This window comes from Scyliorhinus torazame, chromosome 6 (genome assembly GCF_047496885.1).
Source record: "Scyliorhinus torazame isolate Kashiwa2021f chromosome 6, sScyTor2.1, whole genome shotgun sequence".
NCBI classification, from domain to species: domain Eukaryota; kingdom Metazoa; phylum Chordata; class Chondrichthyes; order Carcharhiniformes; family Scyliorhinidae; genus Scyliorhinus; species Scyliorhinus torazame.
Genome location: NC_092712.1, coordinates 299,634,479 through 299,655,500, shown reverse-complemented (window position 1 = coordinate 299,655,500; position 21,022 = coordinate 299,634,479). Strand labels below are relative to the sequence as shown.

Sequence of the window (21,022 nt, the reverse complement as noted above, 5' to 3'; positions counted from 1 at the left end):
TCCTAACTTTCCATTTGTATAAAGTTAAGTGAGCCACAGCATCTTAATGTGCACATTTTACAATGCATCAGAAGATGCTGTTCATTACTTGATATGATCAATATTACCCGTAAGCAGTCCAAGGTTCCCCATTCCTTTTAGGGATTTTATGTTTTCAGATATTGCAGTTGTGAAAATAATGGTGACGCTAATGATGCCCACTGTTTCTTATGAGTGATGGTTCAGCAAATTTGGATGAGGGACAAATGCATAGTTCAGCTCAAAAATTGCTGTTTAAGAAGCTTCGGGAAAATCGCATATATGTTTTGGCGGGGGGGGGGGGGTTCACATTCAAAATGCTTTGAATGATGTAACATTGCTGTATTTGCATGTTTGATACAAACTAAACTCACCACAGAAAATCAGTGTTGGCTAATTCAGTCTATGTACAGTTGTGATGATTGATAAGGGTTAATCTCTGCCAATCAACTTCTCTGGCACTGACAATTAACCAGTAAAGGTATGGCATTTCAATCCTTTAAGTTTTAATTGTGGGTTTTTTGGCTTTAGGCTACTGCCTCTTAATCTAATCTTTCCCCCTTTCTTCATATACCGGATTTGACATGGAATTCACTCACTCTAATTTGCATATCCTTCTTAGTCCTTGCACTTTTAATTTCAGTCTTGCAAACTTAAGGAGATACTTTTCTGCTTGCCCTGTTCATTCGGTCCCAGATGCTCTATATTCCTTGTTGCAAATGTCATCATCACAGCACCTAAGGTGCAAAATAATTGAATATCTAAACATGCAGGAGTGGCACGGTGGCACAATGGTTAGAACTGCTGCCTCACAGTGCCAGGAATCCAGCCTTGGATGACTGTCTGTGTGGAGTTCACACATCTCCCATGTCTGCATGGATTTCCTCCGGGTGGTCAGGTTTCCTCCCACAGTCCAAAGATGTGCAGGTTAGGTGGATTGGCCGTGATAAATTGTCCCTTAGTGTCCAAAGATGTGCAGGTTAGGTGAGGTTACCGGGATAGGGTGTAGATGGGGTGCTCTTTCAGAGCGTCGGTGCAGACCTGATGGGCCGAATGGCCACCTTCTGATTCTATGGATTATATCGCACATCTAACTGACGACAGAAACCAATGCTGTTATTGTATTTCCAATCGTCCCCCTTTGACAAGTTTGATTTCAGTCCTTATTTCAGTGCTATCTGAAGCAGCAATGTTTGCAACAATAGATTGCCAAATAAAAGGGGGGGCAATAGTTTCAACTGAATCTCTATTAATTCTCACTCAATGCTTGAGGTTAGTTTTTTCTACTGCAATCAAACATTAATTGTGATAAGTAATGGAATCAAGAGCAAGAACTCGCACTTATCTACATTAAAACAAATGACTTTCTCGGCCATTGTCATTTTTTTTTTCATGATCATTCAGTTAATATAGCCCCATTCTTTGCCCTTATCTGTTCGTGAAGAGAAAAACGATGCTCTATGGTCAAAGCACTTCAGCAAATGAAATTGTGCCTTTGACACAACCATGTCCACTTGGATTACATTAAGCTTTAAAAGGTAGTGCAACGGTTCAGCAATCTAAGGTCTTTTGCAAATGATCAGCATGTATCAGGAAGAAACAGATTCTGTGCCTCATGCCTGGAATGGCCCCAGTGACTCAATGACAGCTGGTAAACATGGGACTTAAAAAAAGGTCAAAGCAGGAAGCCTCCAAACTGCTCACTTGAATTACTGCCTAACCAGTTGCAATATTGTGGAACCAACTTGGTTGCAGATTGTCACTTGTAGAATTTTGAGGAATCCTTGTTTTCCTTTGGCATTTCAACAAACCTGCCCTTAATTCAGTTCAAAAGATTTGCACACTCATTAAAATGAATAAGAAGGTGATACATTGTGCACACTACTAATCATGAGAATAACACTTATTCAATTATCTTCTTAAACATTATGAAAAACTTTATTTTTAGTAGAAAAAATAACTGTTTAACAGCTTAGAAAATTCAATGTAGAATTATTTGGACAACTTATTTAGGATATTATATCCCAGAATTCACTTTTACATCTGTGATGTAAAAAACAAATTAAAATCAAAACTTCCCTGAGAATCTCTGACTTCAAAATAAATTAAAGAAAATGCATTGGATTACACAACCAAGAGTTCTCCAATGAGCAGACAAATTCATTGGTTTTCATTCCTAAACAGCAAGGTGGCCAATGGAGTCATCTACTGGGAGTCAGCTTGTCACAGTGTGTTACCATTCACAGTGTGACATTGTCAGGGCAGCGCTGTGGCGCAGTCTTCAACAGTAGCTTTGCATATATATCCTTACTGTTTGCAGTTCAACAGAAAATAAAAGAATTTTCTTGAATGGAATTCCAGAACAAAGTGCTGGTCCAATCTGTCAATAAAAATGATTGGTCTTCAAAATTCTAGTCTTGGATTGAATGTCGAATAGGTCTGTGATAATCCTCCGGACTGTTCGCATGATCAGGCACATCAAACCCTCTAAGCAGGTGTCCAGTGTTCTGTTGAGCGAAGTAATAAAACTGCCTGGCAAACACAGGTTCGATCTAAAAACAAAATGATTGACACATTTATATTTCTTGCAAGTGTGGTTCCAAACCAAAAATATTGTCTTAGCCTGTTTCTGAATCCAAACTATGGGATATCATTAAAATCTTCTCACAACGTCATGGCTGACATGCAAATCCCAAATAAGTTTAGGCCATCAGATAGAGGAATGTTTTGAAAGATTTAAGGAGTGAAGCCTTGAGTATTCCCCTAGAGCTGCTTGGGGAAGAAATAAAGGATGATATGGATGATAATGGCATAGTGTAGGTTAGATGGCTTTTGTTTCGGTGCAACATCGTGGGCCGAAGGGCCTGTACTGCGCTGTATTGTTCTATGTTCTATGTAAAGAGGTCAAAATAGGTTCACCGTGAGGTGGTGATGGTGGGGACTGCTCTTGTCATGTGGTAGATACAACATTGACAAGTCAGACATAGGGATGACATAAGAGACATGACATGAGGTAATTTGAGGCAAATGTCATCTTGGTAAGTATCAGAAGACATCTCAATGACACTAATGCTGAATGCCCCTTTATTGTCCAAACAGGTCTTGTTTTTTAGAGACTTATGTTTCACACCTGATTGATCATAAGTGCCTCATTAATTTATATATGGGCATTACAAGGATTGTACAGTGGACCACCAATACTTGACTACAATTACAGGAGTGATTCCTCACTCAGACAAGGGAGGTATTCAGATTTTAGTCACTCTGCGTTCTAGCTACAAATTCCCAAAGACAAAGGATCTCCCCCAGTGATTGGGGCAGGAAAACTGAATGGACAGGCTTCACCCAAACTCTCATGTACATCCCAGTAGCTAGCTAAAAACAGTACCTATGGTGAACTAGGGGTAACCTGCAAAAGATAAGGGGATAAGAGGGATAAAATAGTAGGGTGGAGGGCATATGTCTTTAGAAGGATATATACCAGTGAAACAATAGATGAGAATGAGAAACAAGCAACCTAAACTGGTTAGATGCCCAATCTTTTGGGCTTGCTGTGTATTCTAAGGTAGACACTAGAGCAATTGTTCAAAATATATATGTTCGAGACAGGCTTATGCAATGTATGGGGGGTCATTTCATTACCTAACTACTGAGAGGCCTTTTAGGAGCCAGAAAAATTTTGCAAGTATCTTAATCCAATTTTAAGTAAAACGTAAACATTATGACGTGATCTCACCATCGAGTCGGAATTGCAAAGGCAAAGCTGTTTTTTTGATTCCCAGTGTCATTCCTTCAGTTATCAATTGGGCACAAATTATCATCACTCAAATAAATCTCTCTGAGAGAAAGTAAGCACCATGTGATATTTAGTCTGACATTATTCATTATTCTTCGAAAACTATTTTATGGTCATGCTGCGAAGCGTGAAAAGGTGGTTTTCGATTCTCATGCATCCTATCACAAAAGATACATATAACGACTAACACTTTCTGGAGGTAAATCTACAGAAATATACAAATTGCATTTTGTGCTAATAATCAGATAGGCCTGCATTTTTAGAGTGGTGGGGGCCACATTCCTACCACTCCGACAGGCTCCCTGCCATTTCATGCTCTAATGAACATTGATTGACAGCCTCCTGTCCACACTTGGGGCTTTGACATTTCATCTTTTTTGTGATCACCACAGCAGTTCCTCTTGTAGCAGCTATGAGCAGTCACCAGACGCAGACACTGATTACATTCACTTTGAAGTGATTGTTTACAACTTCTATTTGAGACAACTGCGTAAAGAGGAACTGGCTAGTGTGGTTCAGCAAAAGTGAAAGAAAAACACAAATGAGTGGGGATGTTTGCAACTTTTCAGGATTGTGTGATTGCCTAAAAGTACCAGACATAACCCCATATCGAAAATAAATCACACACTTGAAATGTATAATCATCAGTACTCTGCTCATCACCTCACAATTCACATCATAAAATGCCTTAATGCGTGTTGTTTTCCTCACTTCTACCCTGTTAATTTCATGCTAAATTCTTATTGGGAACTTACATGTGCTGTGATAAGTTTTCTTGATCGCTGTGGATCTGGAAATTCTTCACCAAAACAGAACACAATTTGGAACCTTGATATGAGTGAGCGGCCATGGTGTGCATAGCTTTGAAGTTCTGAGGGGAAAATAGCCCTTATTATTACAGCTCATCAACCTTAAATATTGGTTTTAAGTACATACACAAGGAAATGTCTGATCTGCTCAACTCTAAGCCAAGAATATCTACTTATTTCAACTTGGTGCAATTAAAGATGATCGTTAGTTACCCATCCATCCCATAAGTATTCTTTAATTGATATATTCAAATTGCAAGTTAAATATGTTCCACCATTTTCAAATTAATGTTGACATAGTTCTATAATATTAAATAACTATTTATGGGCAGCACGGTGGCGCAGTGGGTAGCACTGCAGCCTCATGGCGCTGAGGTCCCAGGTTCGATCCCGGCTCTTGGTCACTGTCCGTGTGGAGTTTGCACATTCTCCTCATGTTTGCGTGGGTTTCACCCCGACAACCCAAAGATGTGCAGTGTAGGTGGATTGGCCCAGGCTAAATTGCCCCTTAATTCAAAAAATGAATTGGGTACTCTAAATTTATTTATTTTTAAATAACTATTTAAAATGCGACTCCCCCCTCCCGCCATTAACAAAATGTTGTCTTTCTATGCTCCTCTGCACATTCACATAAACACGTTACGGGGCGCATGGAAAATCCTCCCCTTTGCGTCATAGGTTTTGCAACATTTCTGGATAGGAAGTGACTTCAAATAAGAGTTAGATTTATAGACTGATTTTTTAATAAATGTAGAAAATACATATTCTCTCTGTTACCTGCTAAAAATTGTTGAGTGTCAAAAAGTTTTGTGACTTGGTCTCTCTCCAGCTTGTTAGGCCTGTCACTGTATGGTGCTAAAGGTCCTTCCCAGTAGATTCTGCTCTGGCACAATCGTTTGGCATAGAGGCCATCAGGCGCCAACCATAGCAGGACTCCCTTCTCCAAGTGACTGAGCAGCTTGTCAATACCCTTGCGTTGTGCGCTGCTTTCTGGATAGGGAAACAGCACCTGATCTATGTTGCTAGCTGCAAATAGCTTATCAACTTGGCCGTGGGCTATCCTACAACCTTCGGGGCTTGTTGTTGTCACTTCTTTCACCAGGGTTTCTCGATAATACAATAAAATTTGCAGCCGACAGTCTGTAAAAGCAAATCAAATGGATGTGTTCAGTACATCAGCAAGCCCAAAGTCATTGACATAGTTCTCAGTAAATAAAAAAATAATGGAATTGCGAGGCGCTTGGACATATTCCAATGTCAGGTCCAAGTAATTGTCCACACAGATTCACTGAATCAATAAGTTCACATATGCAGCTTCATTGGGGGGTCAGGCAATGGCAAGTAGCTTTGCAGAATTCGAAAGGCAGAACCCTCATTTTGAAATTCAGAAGATCCTGGTGACTTTTAAAACCAGCATAGCCAATCAAGGGCATGAGCAGGGGTAAGAATAAGGTTACAATTGAAGGAGTCCGAATAAAGACTCCCGAGGTCCTTTTTTTTTTTCAAGAATCCAAAGTTACATTTGGCAAGTTCTGACATCACTTTTGTCTTCCACCTGTCACCTTTTCACAATTTTTTTCCGTTTTATTTTCTTTCTTCCCTTGGTCTTATTTTCCCTCCTTAACTTTTTTTTCAGAATGGGTTGTTTATTCTCAACACTTTTCTTTTAACATCTCGATCTTTTCATTTTCTGGGCGCTTGTGTTTTGATTCAATTTTCGGTTCCACTTTTTAATCTTCTTGGCTTTGTTCATGAACGAAATGAGTCTTCCCTTCGTCTTCATCTTCTATGTTATATTTGGTTCTTCAGGCCAATCTCATGGCCAGGGCTGGGGGGAAGGGAGGGACTTTCAAGGGATTGGAGATGGCTGGAAGGAAGTCTTAGTAATACCAGGCAGGATCAGAGGCCACACTTGTCCAATTTAGAAAGCTTTCGTCCCTTTTTCTGCACCCAACTGAAGAGTCTGCCATCCACTGTATGGTTGGACGCATGGCTAGATTTAACAGTGGACATAAGGACAGTGACTTTATTGTCAGATTTTTGACTGTGCTGATCCACATTTAAAAAATGATAATGGGCAAAATCAAATGCAATTAACCATGGATGACACAAATAGAGGGGAAATCACAGTGCCAACATAGCAAGTAAAGAAAACTAGGAAGCAGGCTAATAAAATATGACAATTACATTTTCAAGGTGCTCAATCAGCTGCTGTATTGGTTTATAGCAACTTAGCTGTAGTAGCAGAAACTTAAAATTGAACACATTGCAAATACAAATATATCCATTGGCGAATAAAACACTATTCCTCACTTTTTAAACATCCACAGTCCAACTTCTCCTCTAATAAAAGGGTAGCTGTTAAATGTTAAGAAATAAATTTAAACACTTGAAATGCCAGACTTGGGTTAATCCTTGGGCAGCACGGTAGCATTGTGGATAGCACAATTGCTTCACAGCTCCAGCGTCCCAGGTTCGATTCCGGCTTGGGTCACTGTCTGTGCGGAGTCTGCACATCCTCCCCGTGTGTGCGTGGGTTTCCTCCGGGTGCTCCGGTTTCCTCCCACAGTCCAAAGATGTGCAGGTTAGGTGGATTGGCCATGATAAATTGCCCTTAGTATCCAAAATTGCCCTTAGTGTTGGGTGGGGTTACTGGGTTATGGGGATAGGGTGGAGGTGTTGACCTTGGGAAGGGTGCTCTTTCCAAGAGCCGGTGCAGACTCGATGGGCCGAATGGCCTCCTTCTGCACTGTAAATTCTATGAAATTCTATGAAATAACAATTGTTCTTAGCTAAAAATGGAAGAACTTACTACTGTTTCCAAAAAAGCCTTGTCCATTTTCTATTGCACCGAAAGACTGAGAATGATGTATTTAACTTGTCACTTTTAATATGATTACCTTATTCACTGCTATTACTGAAATACTATCTACTCTAACCTCACGCCATTCTATGCTGTTGCGATACAATGCGACTTGACAATTTTTCGGAGGTAACTGCATTTTTCAATTTACCAAAATACATTTTTGTTAGTGGTTCAATATGCATTTTGCAAGTTCAGGAGGCTGGGTGAGCTGGAGAAGAAGTACGGGCTCCCCCCGGGGAACACCTTCAGGTACTTACAGGTAAGGGCGTTTGCCAGGTGGCAGAATTCCTGCGGCTACGGCCACACACAGTACAGGACAGGGCGCTCTCGGGGGGGGGTGGGGGGAGTGGGGAAGATCTCGGAAACTTACCAGGTGATGCAGGAGGAGGAGGAGGCCTCGGTGGTGGAAGTAAAAGCTAAGTGGGAGGAGGAGTTGGGAGAGGAAATTGAGGAGGGGACGTGGGCAAATGCCCTGGGGAGGGTGAACTCTTCCTCATCGTGCACGAGGCTCAGCCTCATACAGTTTAAGGTGCTGCACAGGGCACATATGACCGGGACAAGGATGAGTCGGTTTTTTGGGGGTGAGGACAGGTGTGTTGGGTGCTCAGGGAGCCCAGCAAATCACACCCATATGTTCTGGGCATGCCCAGCGCTGGAGGAATTTTGGAGGGCGTAGCGAGGACGGTGTCAAGGGTGGTAGGATCCAGGGTCAAGCCGGGCTGGGGGCTCGCAATATTTGGGGTGGCAGAGGAGCCGGGAGTGCAGGAGGCGAAAGAGGCCGGAAATCTGACCTCCGCGTCCCTGGTAGTCTGGCGAAGGATTCTTCTTCAGTGGAAGGATGCGAGGCCCCCAAGCGTGGAATCCTGGATCAACGATATGTTTATTAAGTTGGAGAGGGTGTAATTCGCCTTGAGAGGGTCGGTACAAGGGTTCTTTAGGCGGTGGCAACTGTTCTTAAGACTTCCTGGCAGAGAGATAGACACTGGTCAATGGCAGCAGCAACTCGGGGGCGGGGGGGTCACTTTATTATTTTTTGTTTTTGTTATTTACACTGGAGGGTCTGAGGGGGTGTATATACTTGTTGTATTAAGTCGGGGTGTTAATGTTAATTTATTATTTATGTACAGGGGGTGGGGGAGGGTTGTTTTTCTGGGCTGTGTTTTAGACTTAACCCTGTTGGGTTCTTTTTTCATTTTCTTATTGATATTTTATGAAAACATTTAATAAAAATTGTTTTTTTTAAAAAACAATATGCATTTTGCAAAATCTGGATAAATAAAAGCTGGAGAACTACTTCAAACAAAAATAGTGAAGATTTCTTGTAGCTTTCTAATTCCTACACAAAATAGGCAAAATGATTGATTTATCTGTTCACGACCACGTTTGAGACATTGGTAGTTACCAATCACTTTGATCCATTCTTTAAAATAACGAAAGTTTTTGCCAACAACAATTTGAATTTATACAGTTCTTTTTAATGCAGTGAAATGTCTTAAGGCATGTTGCTTAATCGAACAAAATTTGATATTAAGTCACATAGGGAAATTTTAGAGCAGGTGGCCAAAAGGTTGTTCAAAGAGGTTGGTTTAAGCAAGACAACTGGAGAGATTTAGAGGGAGAACTTCAGAGTTTAGGGCCTAGGTAGTTGAAGGCTGCCAATGATGGAGCAACGGAAAGGGGGGAATATGCTAGAGACCAGAGTCGAGGAAGAACAGAGATTTTGAGGCTGGAGAACGTAACAGAGATTGAGAAGGGTGAGCGATTAGAAAACATGGCTGTGCATATTACAATTGAGTCACTTTTATTTTAACAATAACTTCATCCGCACACTTCTTTTCCCTTTGGGGAATACTGGAAAGTTTTCTGAACTGATTATCAGCCCCTCGAATCACTTTATGAATACTCTTTCCATGCTCAAGAAGTCCTAGCATTGGACTTGAACCCAGAGCTTCTGGTCCAGAGGTAGGGATGTTACCACTGTGCCATGAGACCTCTTAATTGAGTCATTGCCAGGCCAGGAGTCAATTTAGATCAGTGAGGGTAAAGATGGGTGAATGAGATTTTGTGTGAGTTCAGGTGTGGGCAGCAGAAGTTTTGGAGGAGCTCAATTTTATGGACGGTGGAAGATGGGAAGCCAACCAGAATAGCATTAAACAGTCAAATTGAGAGTCACAAAAACATTGATTAAGTACTGCTGTCATGCATTCACCACATACATAAACTTACCTGAAAGGGCCAGTGCTTCAGCAGACCTCATACTCGGCTCGATTGAAATACCAGGTGCTTGAGATTCAGTAGGTGCACAAGCGTAAAATGATCCCGTTACCTGATAACCTGCAGTACATGCAGAACAATTTAAATGATCTGCTGGTTTTAGAGTGCTGTTACAATTAAAATTAATTGCATTGCATTATCAATCTAAATAGAAATGTAAGTGCAGGATTTATATTAGCTGAAGTGTTTTTCCATCTTGGTAAACATAGAATCATAGAATCCCTACAGTGAAGAAGGAGGCCATTCAGCCTACCAAGTCTGCACCGACCATCTGAAAGAGCACCTTACCCATGCCCACTCTCCTGCCCCATCCCCATAACCCCATCCAACCTGCACATCCCTGGACACTAAGGGCCAGTTTTAGCATGGCCAACCCACCTAATGTGCACATCTTTGGACTCTATTATATCTGCATCATTGTAGGGATATGTCGATTGTGGAGAAAGTTATGCAATAGATTTTCATAATTCACTTTAATTGATAGAAATGCAATAAAAGAAAGATGTTCCTGACCAAAGAGTCGCAAAGCATTTTTGTGTCAATGAAGTGCTTTCTCCTTGTTGTCCTTGTTGTGGTCAGAGGAAATGGTAGAGAGTTTCATGCACAGCAAGTTCCAACAACAATCATATGGTAATGACCAGATAAGCTGTTTCTGTGATGTTGAATGAGGGGTTAATATTGGCCAGAACACTAGAGATAGTACCACTGCTGTTCTTGAAATAGTGTTGTGGGATCTGAGACACCCACATAAAAGGACTGATGGTCCATAAAATAACTCAGTTCCATGTATCATTCAAAAGACAACACCTTCAATAGTGCAGCACTGGAGAGTCAATTGTGAGTCCTGTGCTAGGTTCTGGGGTGGAACTTGACACCCTAACCTTCTAACGTTCAAGATGACTGGGCCACTGCTGACACATAACTGAGTTTGCCAATGAGTGGATCAATACGTAACTTGTTAAAGGATCCTACCAAGTCTGTGAATTGCTTCCCCTCTCTTCTGCTCCACCTTGCATGCATTGAAAGTAAAAACGAGAGCAGCAAATTGAATGGATTCACTGCACAGAACTATTGGGACAGCTACCTAAGAGCAGGGTCTGAAGACAAGTTACAGCAGCAAGGGGGAGGGAAAATGTTTGTAGCTTAGCGTAAGGGTGTAATTTTCAGGGTGAGGTTACGATATCTTCCTGCATTTAGAACTGGTAACTGATAATAAGCTATCCCAACATGAGGGGAGACGCACTTCTCTGCATATTAATAGGTTTGGTAAGAAGTCTTACAACACCAGGTTAAAGTCCAACAGGTTTATTTGGAATCACGAGATTTCGGAATGTAGCTCCTTCAGCAGGTGAGTCACCAGATGAAGGAGCTATGCTCCGAAAGCTCATAATTCCGAATAATCCTGTTGGACTTTAACCTGGTGTTGCAAGACTTCTTACTGTGCCCACCCCAGTCCAAAGCAGGCATCTCCACATCATGGCTACTATTAACAGCTTAACATAATTAATGTCCCTGCAATTAATTGGATTGCATAACACAGGCAAGTGGGGGAAACCTTACCATTTTCACAACCAGGTCCTTGCCAATGGTGGTTCCGTGGAGGAAATGGCACTGTTGAGCACTGATACGAGAGTTCTGGATGTGGTTGTTCATATTCCCTCCAGCTACGTTCATGCTGTACTATATAGTTGGGTATCTGAAAGCGATAATAAAGTACTGAGTGCTTTTCACATTTTTTGCACAAAGAGATATAATATTAATTGCTATCTGAAATGAATTAAATTCCAGGATCTCACTTACCTGAGGGGGCATTGAAGGATATGTAGGGTAAGAATGGTGGTTGATTAGCATTTGAGGATCTTCTATGTTTGCTTGCTTTGACCCCCCTAAATGAAAAAGACAAAATGGCAATGTGAATAAATGTACAGAAACTTGAATTACATTATGAGGAAATCAATTCCTTTAATTCCCCATAATCCTGAAAGTTAAGGCATTAAGAGGCTGTCAGGAGGGTGTTTTGTTTTAAGTTTGTTCAATCATTTTGCCCTCCCTGTTCTAGCTCCAACCCCCCAAATAAAAACACATCTAATTGAGACAGCCAGTTAGTGTGATTAAATACCTTTTTTTGCTCCTTCTGGTATAATTTTGTACACTTTGTATGGATCTGAGATGTCAAGTTGACTACGTTCAACCAATTCTTCAAAATCGTTGCTCTTATTTAAGGCACATCTTAGTCTGGTCTTCCATGTTGGGGGATCTGGTTTGTCAATTCCCTCACGAAATTTGCCTTTGAAAAGTGCCCAAGCCTTGGGAGAAATTATTTGCAAAGAATGAGATTAGCAAATCACTAACATCTACTCCATTTCATAAACATCAAATGTGTATCCATACTGTGTAAAACAGTAAGACAAATGATTAACCTGCATGAACACTGTACAATTTATTGCCAAAGAAATGTATAGAACAAAGAACAATACAGCGCAGTACAGGCCCTTCGGCCCTCGATGTTGCACCGACCTGTGAAACCACTCCAAAGCCCATCTACACTATTCCCTTATCGTCCATATGTCTATCCAATGACCATTTGAATGTCCTTAGTGTTGGCGAGTCCACTACTGTTGCAGGCAGGGCATTCCGTGCCCTTACTACTCTCTGAGTAAAGAACCTACCTCTGACATCTGTCTTATATCTATCTCCCCTCAATTTAAAGCTATGTCCCCTCGTGCTAGACATCACCATACGAGGAAGAAGGCTCTCACTGCCCACTCTATCCAATCCTCTGATCATCTTGTATGCCTCAATTAAGTCACCTCTTAACCTTCTTCTCTCTAACGAAAACAGCCTCAAATCCCTCAGCCTTTCCTCATAAGATCTTCCCTCCATACCAGGCAACATTCTGGTAAATCTCCTCTGCACCCTTTCCAATGCTTCCAATGCTTAGGGTGGCACAGTGGCACAGTGGTTAGCGCTGTTGTCTCACAGAGCCAGGGACCCAAGTTCAATTCCGACCTTGGGTGACTGTGTGAAGTTTGCACGTTCTCCCTGTGTCTGTGCGGGTTCCCCCCGAGTGCTCCAGTTTCCTCCAACAGTCCAAAGATGTGCAGGTTAGGTGGATTGCCAACTGATTGCCCCTTAGTGTCAAAGGATGTGTAGGTTAGGTGGGTTATTGGGATAGGGCGGGGGGGGGGGGGGGAGGGGGGGCGGAAGTGGGCCTAAGTGCAGACTGTATGGGCTGAATGGCCTCCTTCTGCACCGCAGGCATTCTATGGCTTTATGGTTCAAATACTTCCCAAACTACTGAGACTGTGACTGGATTAAGAACATTTTCATCAGAACGTATTTTCTCCATTGATTCTCTTCCTCCTTCATTCCTCCAAAATCATAATATTTATGCACTAGCAATTCAGGACACACTGTGTATCCGTGTTAAATGCTTGCTTATCTATCTTGAACTTAACTGTAATTAACATAGTTAAGATACATATTTGTTACCTTCACACACATTTTCTCCCCTTTGGGGGCTTGTGGGGAAGCAATAGCAGGTTGGTTATCAACCTGTTGAATCAGGTCATGGACATTCCTCCCGTGATCATTAAGTCCTGGAGTGGGACTTGATCCCAGAGTTTCTAGATCAGAGGCACTGCCTAATTCTAGAGCTTGTAGATGATAGGCACTGCCTACTGAATCACAAGACATCCATCCACCTTGCATAGGAAACACAAGGGACACGCTCTGAGCACATAATATGTGGCATCATCATGGTGGAAAAGTGGATTTACCCCATACTACCACACCAATAACGTTGGGACATTTTCACTTTGGGAAACTTCATCTTCTAATTTTCAATGACCTACTGTTTAAAACCCTTCAGACTGTTAGGTACTATCCAAGCAAAATCATGTACAATCATCTTACTGAAAAGAGACTTTCCAACAAAAAGCATCTGGGTCTTAGAACTTGAAAAACAAAATTTGCATTTTACACGCATCATACTCATTGTGTGCCCATGCATTCTGAATAACTTTACTGGAAGTTAGAAAACCCCGAGTCGCTCAGAAACACGCTTTCTCCCAACACCCCGTTTGCAAGAAACCTGTGGGAATAACTCATTATCATATCTCGAATTGGTGAAGGCAGTGAGTCACCCCAGTGACTTTTTCTGTCCACGGGCCAATGTTTTCAGAGGTACTCAAACCTCTTTCTTGGTAATGTTGCATTTCCCTGAAGCTAAAGGGGCAAGGTTTTATCGGTGTCGCTGTCCAAACCTACCGCAAATTGTAAACTTTAGACCGCAGTTGTTCACTCACGCCTACAGGCTGTCGCTTTTCCTGAAAGTAAAGCTCTGCGTTGAAGCAAGTCACCGGGTAATAGAAAGCAACGCGTGTTGTCAGAATAGTGTTGGGTTGCAGAGTTCACTATCTCCAGCATCGCCACCTACAACTGTGGTGGAAAGCTTGGAAATACCACTTTGCCTCATCTGTCTGAATGAGAAGAGAGGAGGAGGTGGCCTTTGATCTCTCTCTCTCACCCAGGACCCTGTTGATGAACTTGTAAGAGACGGGTGTCAGATCACATGGCTACACAACAGCGCTCAGCAACCTTCTGTGCGCCAGGGGGAAACTGCAGCAACCATGCGGCCCTGGATACTGAGAGAGAGTGTGTGTGTGTGTCTGTGTGGTGGTGGTGTGTGTGTGTGTGGGGGGGGGGGGGGGGGGGTCATGTGGAGACACACAGAGCGGACAGGGGTGAGACGCCCTCGAACCCACGGCGACTGGGATCTGGCAAAGTCAGTCGGACCAGGCTGATCTACACAAACTACACTGCACTCAAAGCGGAAAAGGCACCGACACAAAATCAGAAAAAGAGGAAATTAGCACCTTCCCCCATGAGAGAGAGAGAGCAACAATAAAATAAAATCAGAAGTAAAGAAGCAGCGCAGAAGTCGCCAAAACCAAGTGGCAGAAATTGTTACCTTGAAAAGTGCCGCGTCTTCGTCTCGATTGTAATCCTGTTTCCCGGCGTGTTTCCAAGGAATGCGGAAAATGGACTTGTCTTCATTCTCCCAGATGAGGCCGGGATATTTCCCACTGTCAATCTGGTCAATCAACCACTGGCGAAGTTTACCGTTTCCAGAAGTTACAGGAGCCATGTTACAGTCTGAGTTCATTTCTACATAACACACATTATAGGGAGAGAGAGAAAGAACCGCATATAAAAGGTGCATGCAAGCAAACAAAAAACATACTACAGCTCAATAATAATCCTAACAATCTCTGCAGGAATGTGTGCAGAGGATTAACCCCCCCCCCCCCAGCACCATTTGCCACTCACAGCGAGCATTAGGCAAGCTGATCCAATGTCCAATGGATAGAATACATTTTGAAACGCTATTAAAATGGAAAGTCATCACACACCCACAAAGCCGGGGGCTCTGCCCCCCTGTCCCAAGCCTAGATTTGCTCTCTCTTGTTTAAAAGTCGGTAAGATCCTGTTGTAGAACCCACAGTCGCCACCCCAGTCAATATTTAAAATGGTAAAACCAAAAAAATAAGCAAACAAACTCCTCAATGCAAAAGTGGCCGCCTCGGTTTAGGAGTCCTGACCCAACTCTTTAGCCTTACCCGGTGCTCGGCAACTAACTTCACTTTTTTGGTTTGACTTTGTTTGACTGGTTGCGATGTAGCAGATCCACACGGTACAGGATCTGACAAGGAACTATCTCACATATATATGTGTACATCCAGGAGGCGGAGCTGCTGTTTGTCAATCAACGTCGCTGACCCAAGTGTTTTTATGTCACAGCCTGGGAGGGTTAAAAAAAAAAGTCCCCGGCGGCACACAAAATTGCTCCATTTCAAACTACGAAACATTCCTAACGTGTTTGTTTGTCAGGTGAATTTGACAGATCGGCTGTTTTTTTTTTGTTTTTCTTTTTTCTTTCAGAAAAAAATCACAGATCAGAGCAGCCGATAGATGGTAAATTTATCTGAATTTTGGAAAGTCCGCACAGGGGCCATCACAAGGCAGCGATTCTCTGGAATACTAACCGTAGCGGCACAACGCTCAGATCAGAATTGGGCACCGTACCACCCTATACATCATATGCCCAGTATAACCTTCTGAAGGAAATCGAATATAAATAATATTAAAGGGACTAAAACAATCTGGTAGCGAATGGCAGAACATATAATTCACTAGTGGGTGGGGGGGCATTTTGGAAAATCTCAACTGGGGGAACCAGCAGTTATATTGTTATTATAGTGTTAAACTGCTGATTTCCCCCAGTTGAGATATTCCAAGATCCCCCCGTTCCAGAGTGAATTATCCTACCATTGCAATCATCTTCCTATCTGAATGTTAGGTAGCTCTTAAGCATGGATTAGTTTGAGGTGTTGTGACAATATTAGTTTCGCTTGATTAAACACCGGATTAACTCAATTTGACAGACCAGCAACATCTCCCAGGCTGGGGTTGGCTAGCCAAGTGGCAATGCTGGCCCTGCAATTTGCCCCAGCAACCTCTGGGAGGGGAATATCAGACGTGATTCCAATTCGCGTCTCGCTGCTTCGCCACCCGAGGGAGACCTGGCTCTCAAGAATCAAGTTGCCAACTTGACATAGCCAACTAGTCTGGCAATGCTCACTGTCTAGGTGGATGCAGGAATAACTGTCACTTGGACGAAATAGCCCAGGCCACATGGGGGACGTCACAAAACGATGAGAGGGGTATGTCTTCAGGAGAGGCGGGGAGTGGAGACAATTGCAGGGCATCAATCACAAAATGCCATTTTGCAGGCGATAGATGCCGTTGAACAAGTCTGCAGCTCCCCACCTGCGTGCTTTTCTGACACAGCAATGCATATTTTAAAAGTATTGCATTATTACTTTTGCAGACACATCTGTATTGAGAAGTAAGCGTGGTGCTGCCATTTCCTGGGTTTGTGTCAAGAACTAATTCAGTACCGCCACCTCCTGGGGACTTCGAGAGCCCATGTATGAACTTTCAAAAAAAAACCTTCGCCCTTCTGCAGTGACCAGACTGACGATTGAAACCTCATCGCGAAGCCCCCCCCCCCCCCCTTTCCCTGGAAGGGAACAGTCAAGCCAAGATTTTCATTTCGCATAATTAATGACATTGAGATGAGTGATATATTTGTTTCCCGATTGATCGCACGGAATAATTTTCGTGCGGTTAGAAATTCCAAACACTGGACTATTTTGCATATTTGTTCTGCCTGTGACATTTCACCCGAGTCAAACAGTGGCCGTTGCAATTCGAAGAAGGTTGTTCTCCAGTGGGTCTCACTTCATTATTGCACTCTGGGAGGCGGTGGGGGGAGGGGGAGAAACAGAGAGCGAAGACACACAATTCCAGAATTCCCGTGCCCTTTACTCTGTCAGTGCCTTATTTCCTTATTACTTCTGCAATAATTATCTGGATGTCTTAACCATAGGCACAGCTACATCTTGCAGATTCATTAGGGAACATAGAACATTACAGCGCAGTACAGGCCCTTCGGCCCTCGATGTTGCACCGACCTGTGAAACCACTCTAAAGCCCATCTACACTATTCCCTAATTATCCATATGTCTATCCAATGACCATTTGAATGCCCTTAGTGTTGGCGAGTCCACTATTGTTGCAGGCAGGGCATTCCACACCCTTACTAATCTCTGAGTAAAGAACTTACCTCTGACATCTGTCATATCTATCTCCCTCAATTTAAAGCTATGTCCCCTCACATCACCATCTGAGGAAAAAGGCTCTCGCTGTCCACCCTATCCAATCCTCTGATCATCGTGTATGCCTCAATTAAGTCACCTCTTAACCTTCTTCTCTCTAACGAAAACAGCCTCAAGTCCCTCAGCCTTCCCTCGTAAGATCTTCCCTCCATACCAGGCAACATTCTGGTAAATCTCCTCTGCATCCTTTCCAATGCTTCCAGATCCTTCCTATAATGCAGCAACCAGAATTGCATGCAATACTCCAAATGCAGCCGCATCAGAGTTTTGTACAGCTGCAACGTGACCTCATGGCTCCGAAACTCAATCCCTCTACCAATAAAAGCTAACACACCGTACGCCTTCTTAACAACCCTCTCAACCTGGGTGGCAACTTTCAGGGATCTATGTACATGGACACCAAGATCTCTCTGCTCATCCACACTGCCAAGAATCTTACCATTAGCCCAGTACTCTGTCTTCCTGTTATTCCTTCCAAAATGAATCACCTCACACTTTTCTGCATTAAACTCCATTTGCCACCTCTCAGCCCAGCGCTGCAGCTTATCTATGTCCCTCTGTAACTTGTAACATCCTTCCGCACTGTCCACAACTCCACTGACTTTAGTGTCATCTGCAAATTTACTCACCCATCCTTCTACGCCCTCCTCCAGGTCATTTATAAAAATGACAAACAGCAGTGGCCCCAAAACAGATCCTTGTGGTACACCACTAGTAACTGGACTCCAGTCTGAACATTTCCCATTAACCACCACCCTTTGTCGAAAGACTTGGGTGGGAGAGTAATTGGTGTGACATTCTAATTCACTAGGGGCTTTTTTCACAGTAACTTCATTGGAGTGTTAATGTAACCCTACTTGTGACAATAATAAAGATTATGATTATTATTACTCCCCTTTCGAGAGATGGGTCCGGGATTTGGGGAGGAAATTTGGTCGACATTGTACTTACAGAATTTGCTAAATTCGTTTCAAGTTGGGAGGCATTGTTTTATTAAATGGGAGGAGGGAAGGTGGCTCCGCGCATAATATCCATTCTTGGAATAAATGGAACAATCGAGGGGGGTGAGGGTAATGCAGGGAAATGAAACATTTCATGGAGCATGTTTTCAAATAACCACATAAACCGTGACGTTTTTAGGTATCTTATTGGCTAAGTAAAGCGGGATGAAGAGTTTGCATTCTGAAAACGTTCTTTAGTTTATCATCATCATCATCATCAGTTTATCATCATCATCATAGCATTCACCATTCATTCTATTAGAAATCGGACAAAGTGTTCGAAACAAGCACACCTTCCTTAATTGGTGCTCTTGATATATGACGGGCTTCAAATGAGCGCCCTATTTGTATCTAAGATACATGGATCTAATCGGATGCCGCGCAACAAAATCCTACTGATCAACTCTGCTGCTCTCGAAAAGTCCAACTCTTCTAAAGAAGTTACTAGAGCTGCCTTCAGATGACCGGGTTACATAACAAGCTTTGCTCGTTATCAAAAGTGGTTAGAGTGGGAGTTTCTGAAAACGCACTCACTTTCTGCAGGAACACATTGTGTGGAACTAATTGGAACCAGAGAATTCAGCACTGATAGTTTCTGGGTATCGATTAAGATAAGATGCTTGAGGAGATAGCGGGCTAGGAACTGCAAAATAAGCGGGCTAGCAAGCTTAAAGAATCATTATCAGCCCCACAGCCTTTTAAACATATTTCTATTAAAACATAATTGTAAAATAGTTATTTAATATCTTTATACCCTCTGTTCTCAGGACAGTATCCGTTACGGTAGGTTGTGAGAAAAAGTGCAATTTTCACTACACATCAAGTCTGTTTGAACGCCATTGGTCGAAGGGCTCTGAGTTATCCAACTATTGCACTCAAGAATTAAAATTACAACCAGGATAACAACGCAAAAAGAGGAATGTTACACTGTATTAGCACGTTCCTGAAAAGAACATCAAGCGAAGGACTAAAGCAGAATAACTTGAACAACACCTGCGGTTTGATTTTCCACCGCTACTAAGAATAAGATCAAGCGTTTGGGCGCCCGCCTTTACAATGCTGATTCCCGAAATGACATCACGAAAAAGTACAGAGAAAAACAGGAAAACAAAGAACTGTACAAATAAACGCACCTGGCATTGTTTTGTCAAAATAACACCGATGGCCTATTTAAAGCAGCAAGGTTTTAGTTTCCAGCCTTGATTTTTGTTATTGTATCCCTGTGCCCTCTGCAAAACCCCCAACGCTGCTTGGAGTTTTAGCGACAGGACTGTTGACTAATCCTTGCGCACTTTCATCTGGATATTTCTAACTACACTGTGGAATTAACTTTACAATGCTCCACATTTTCGCCTCTATGTGCGTACGTGGGTGCATATTCAATTTTGCAAGAGCAATTGCTCTCGAATTTCCACATGTACCTATATTTTCCCTCGGTTTAACCGTATCAGGGGAAAATAGATGATTTAGACGAGGGGCAATGTTTCACACTGACCTGATTATATCCCTGTTCCTTGTGAACATTCGCTTTTCATCACGGGTTGAGCCTCACACCTGAATTCCTGCACAAAGCAAAAACATACATGGAAATTGAAGCGTTTTAAGCATAAATGATTAAGATTACTTTTGTAATCGAGTGATTTTTTTTAGTAAGTACCCTGTTAGAACAGAAAGGAAGGTAAATGCTTCCCACTTACCACAAGCAGCAGTGTTGTGTTAAATGTCGTGAGTCTGGCCAGTCAACACACCGTCTGACTTGTCAATAGAATTGCTTCTAACTGAAATGGGCACGCCAGTACTAATTAAGTCAGGAATGAGTAAGGACTTAACTAATATCTACTGGTAGAGGAATGCGCTCGAATCGGGCAATACTTATTATGCGGGGTGTCTGTGACTGCATTTCCTGCCCGTCTAAAAAACATTCATATTTTAAAAGGTTACACATGTCCCAGCTTAATGGGTAATTTCTTAAACATTGCTCATCGCCTTTCTCTGAATTTACGGTCAAGCCAGTTAATCACAGTTCTCATAACATGCCAGCGCATTTTTCTTCCTCTCCAAGCGCGCACCTATCGGATTTAACCCGCCGCTGTGGTTCTCAGAAGTCCAGTGCATTTACCTGGGAGTCCAACAACCATCACATTTATGTACTCGCCAACACATGCATGTACCCTGTGAGTTCACGAACACATGTATTCGGCAGTCTATGCCACATCCATGCATTGGTGAATAAACTAACTGACAGACGCAAGCAAAACCAAGGCAGAAATAGTGGAGGCACTGTTGCAAATGTTTCTTTTCTCAAAAATCATTAGAAAACGCCAGAGAACCGGAGGGCAGCTAATGTTATTCATATATTTAATGAGGGAGACACATCATGAAATAGTACTCCAGATTGGTTAGCTCTACTATCGGTGGTCAGAAAGATAATGAAACGTTTACTCAATGATGGCAATGAACACACAAAAAAACACCTAGAAACCGAAAATACATGCGAGTAGTCAAAATGGATTTCA

General features: G+C 42.5%; 1 protein-coding gene across 2 annotated transcripts; it reads right to left on the bottom strand.

Moving 5' to 3' along the window:
• Positions 1-1,986: 1,986 nt before the first annotated feature.
• irf4a (interferon regulatory factor 4a) lies at positions 1,987-20,064 on the bottom strand. 2 transcript variants are annotated; one of them, XM_072509913.1, is made up of 9 exons: positions 20,002-20,064; positions 14,736-14,932; positions 11,883-12,069; positions 11,564-11,649; positions 11,324-11,459; positions 9,716-9,823; positions 5,401-5,763; positions 4,570-4,685; positions 1,987-2,570 (listed from the first exon to the last, which is right to left on the bottom strand). In XM_072509913.1, the coding sequence occupies exons 2-9, from the start codon at positions 14,928-14,930 to the stop codon at positions 2,430-2,432; spliced, it is 1,332 nt and encodes a 443-aa protein (XP_072366014.1). In that variant the 5' UTR covers positions 14,931-14,932; positions 20,002-20,064; the 3' UTR covers positions 1,987-2,429. The 2 variants fall into 2 exon arrangements, with proteins under 2 accessions (XP_072366014.1, XP_072366013.1); XM_072509912.1 differs by lacking the exon at positions 20,002-20,064 and adding an exon at positions 15,385-15,470.
• Positions 20,065-21,022: the final 958 nt, after the last annotated feature.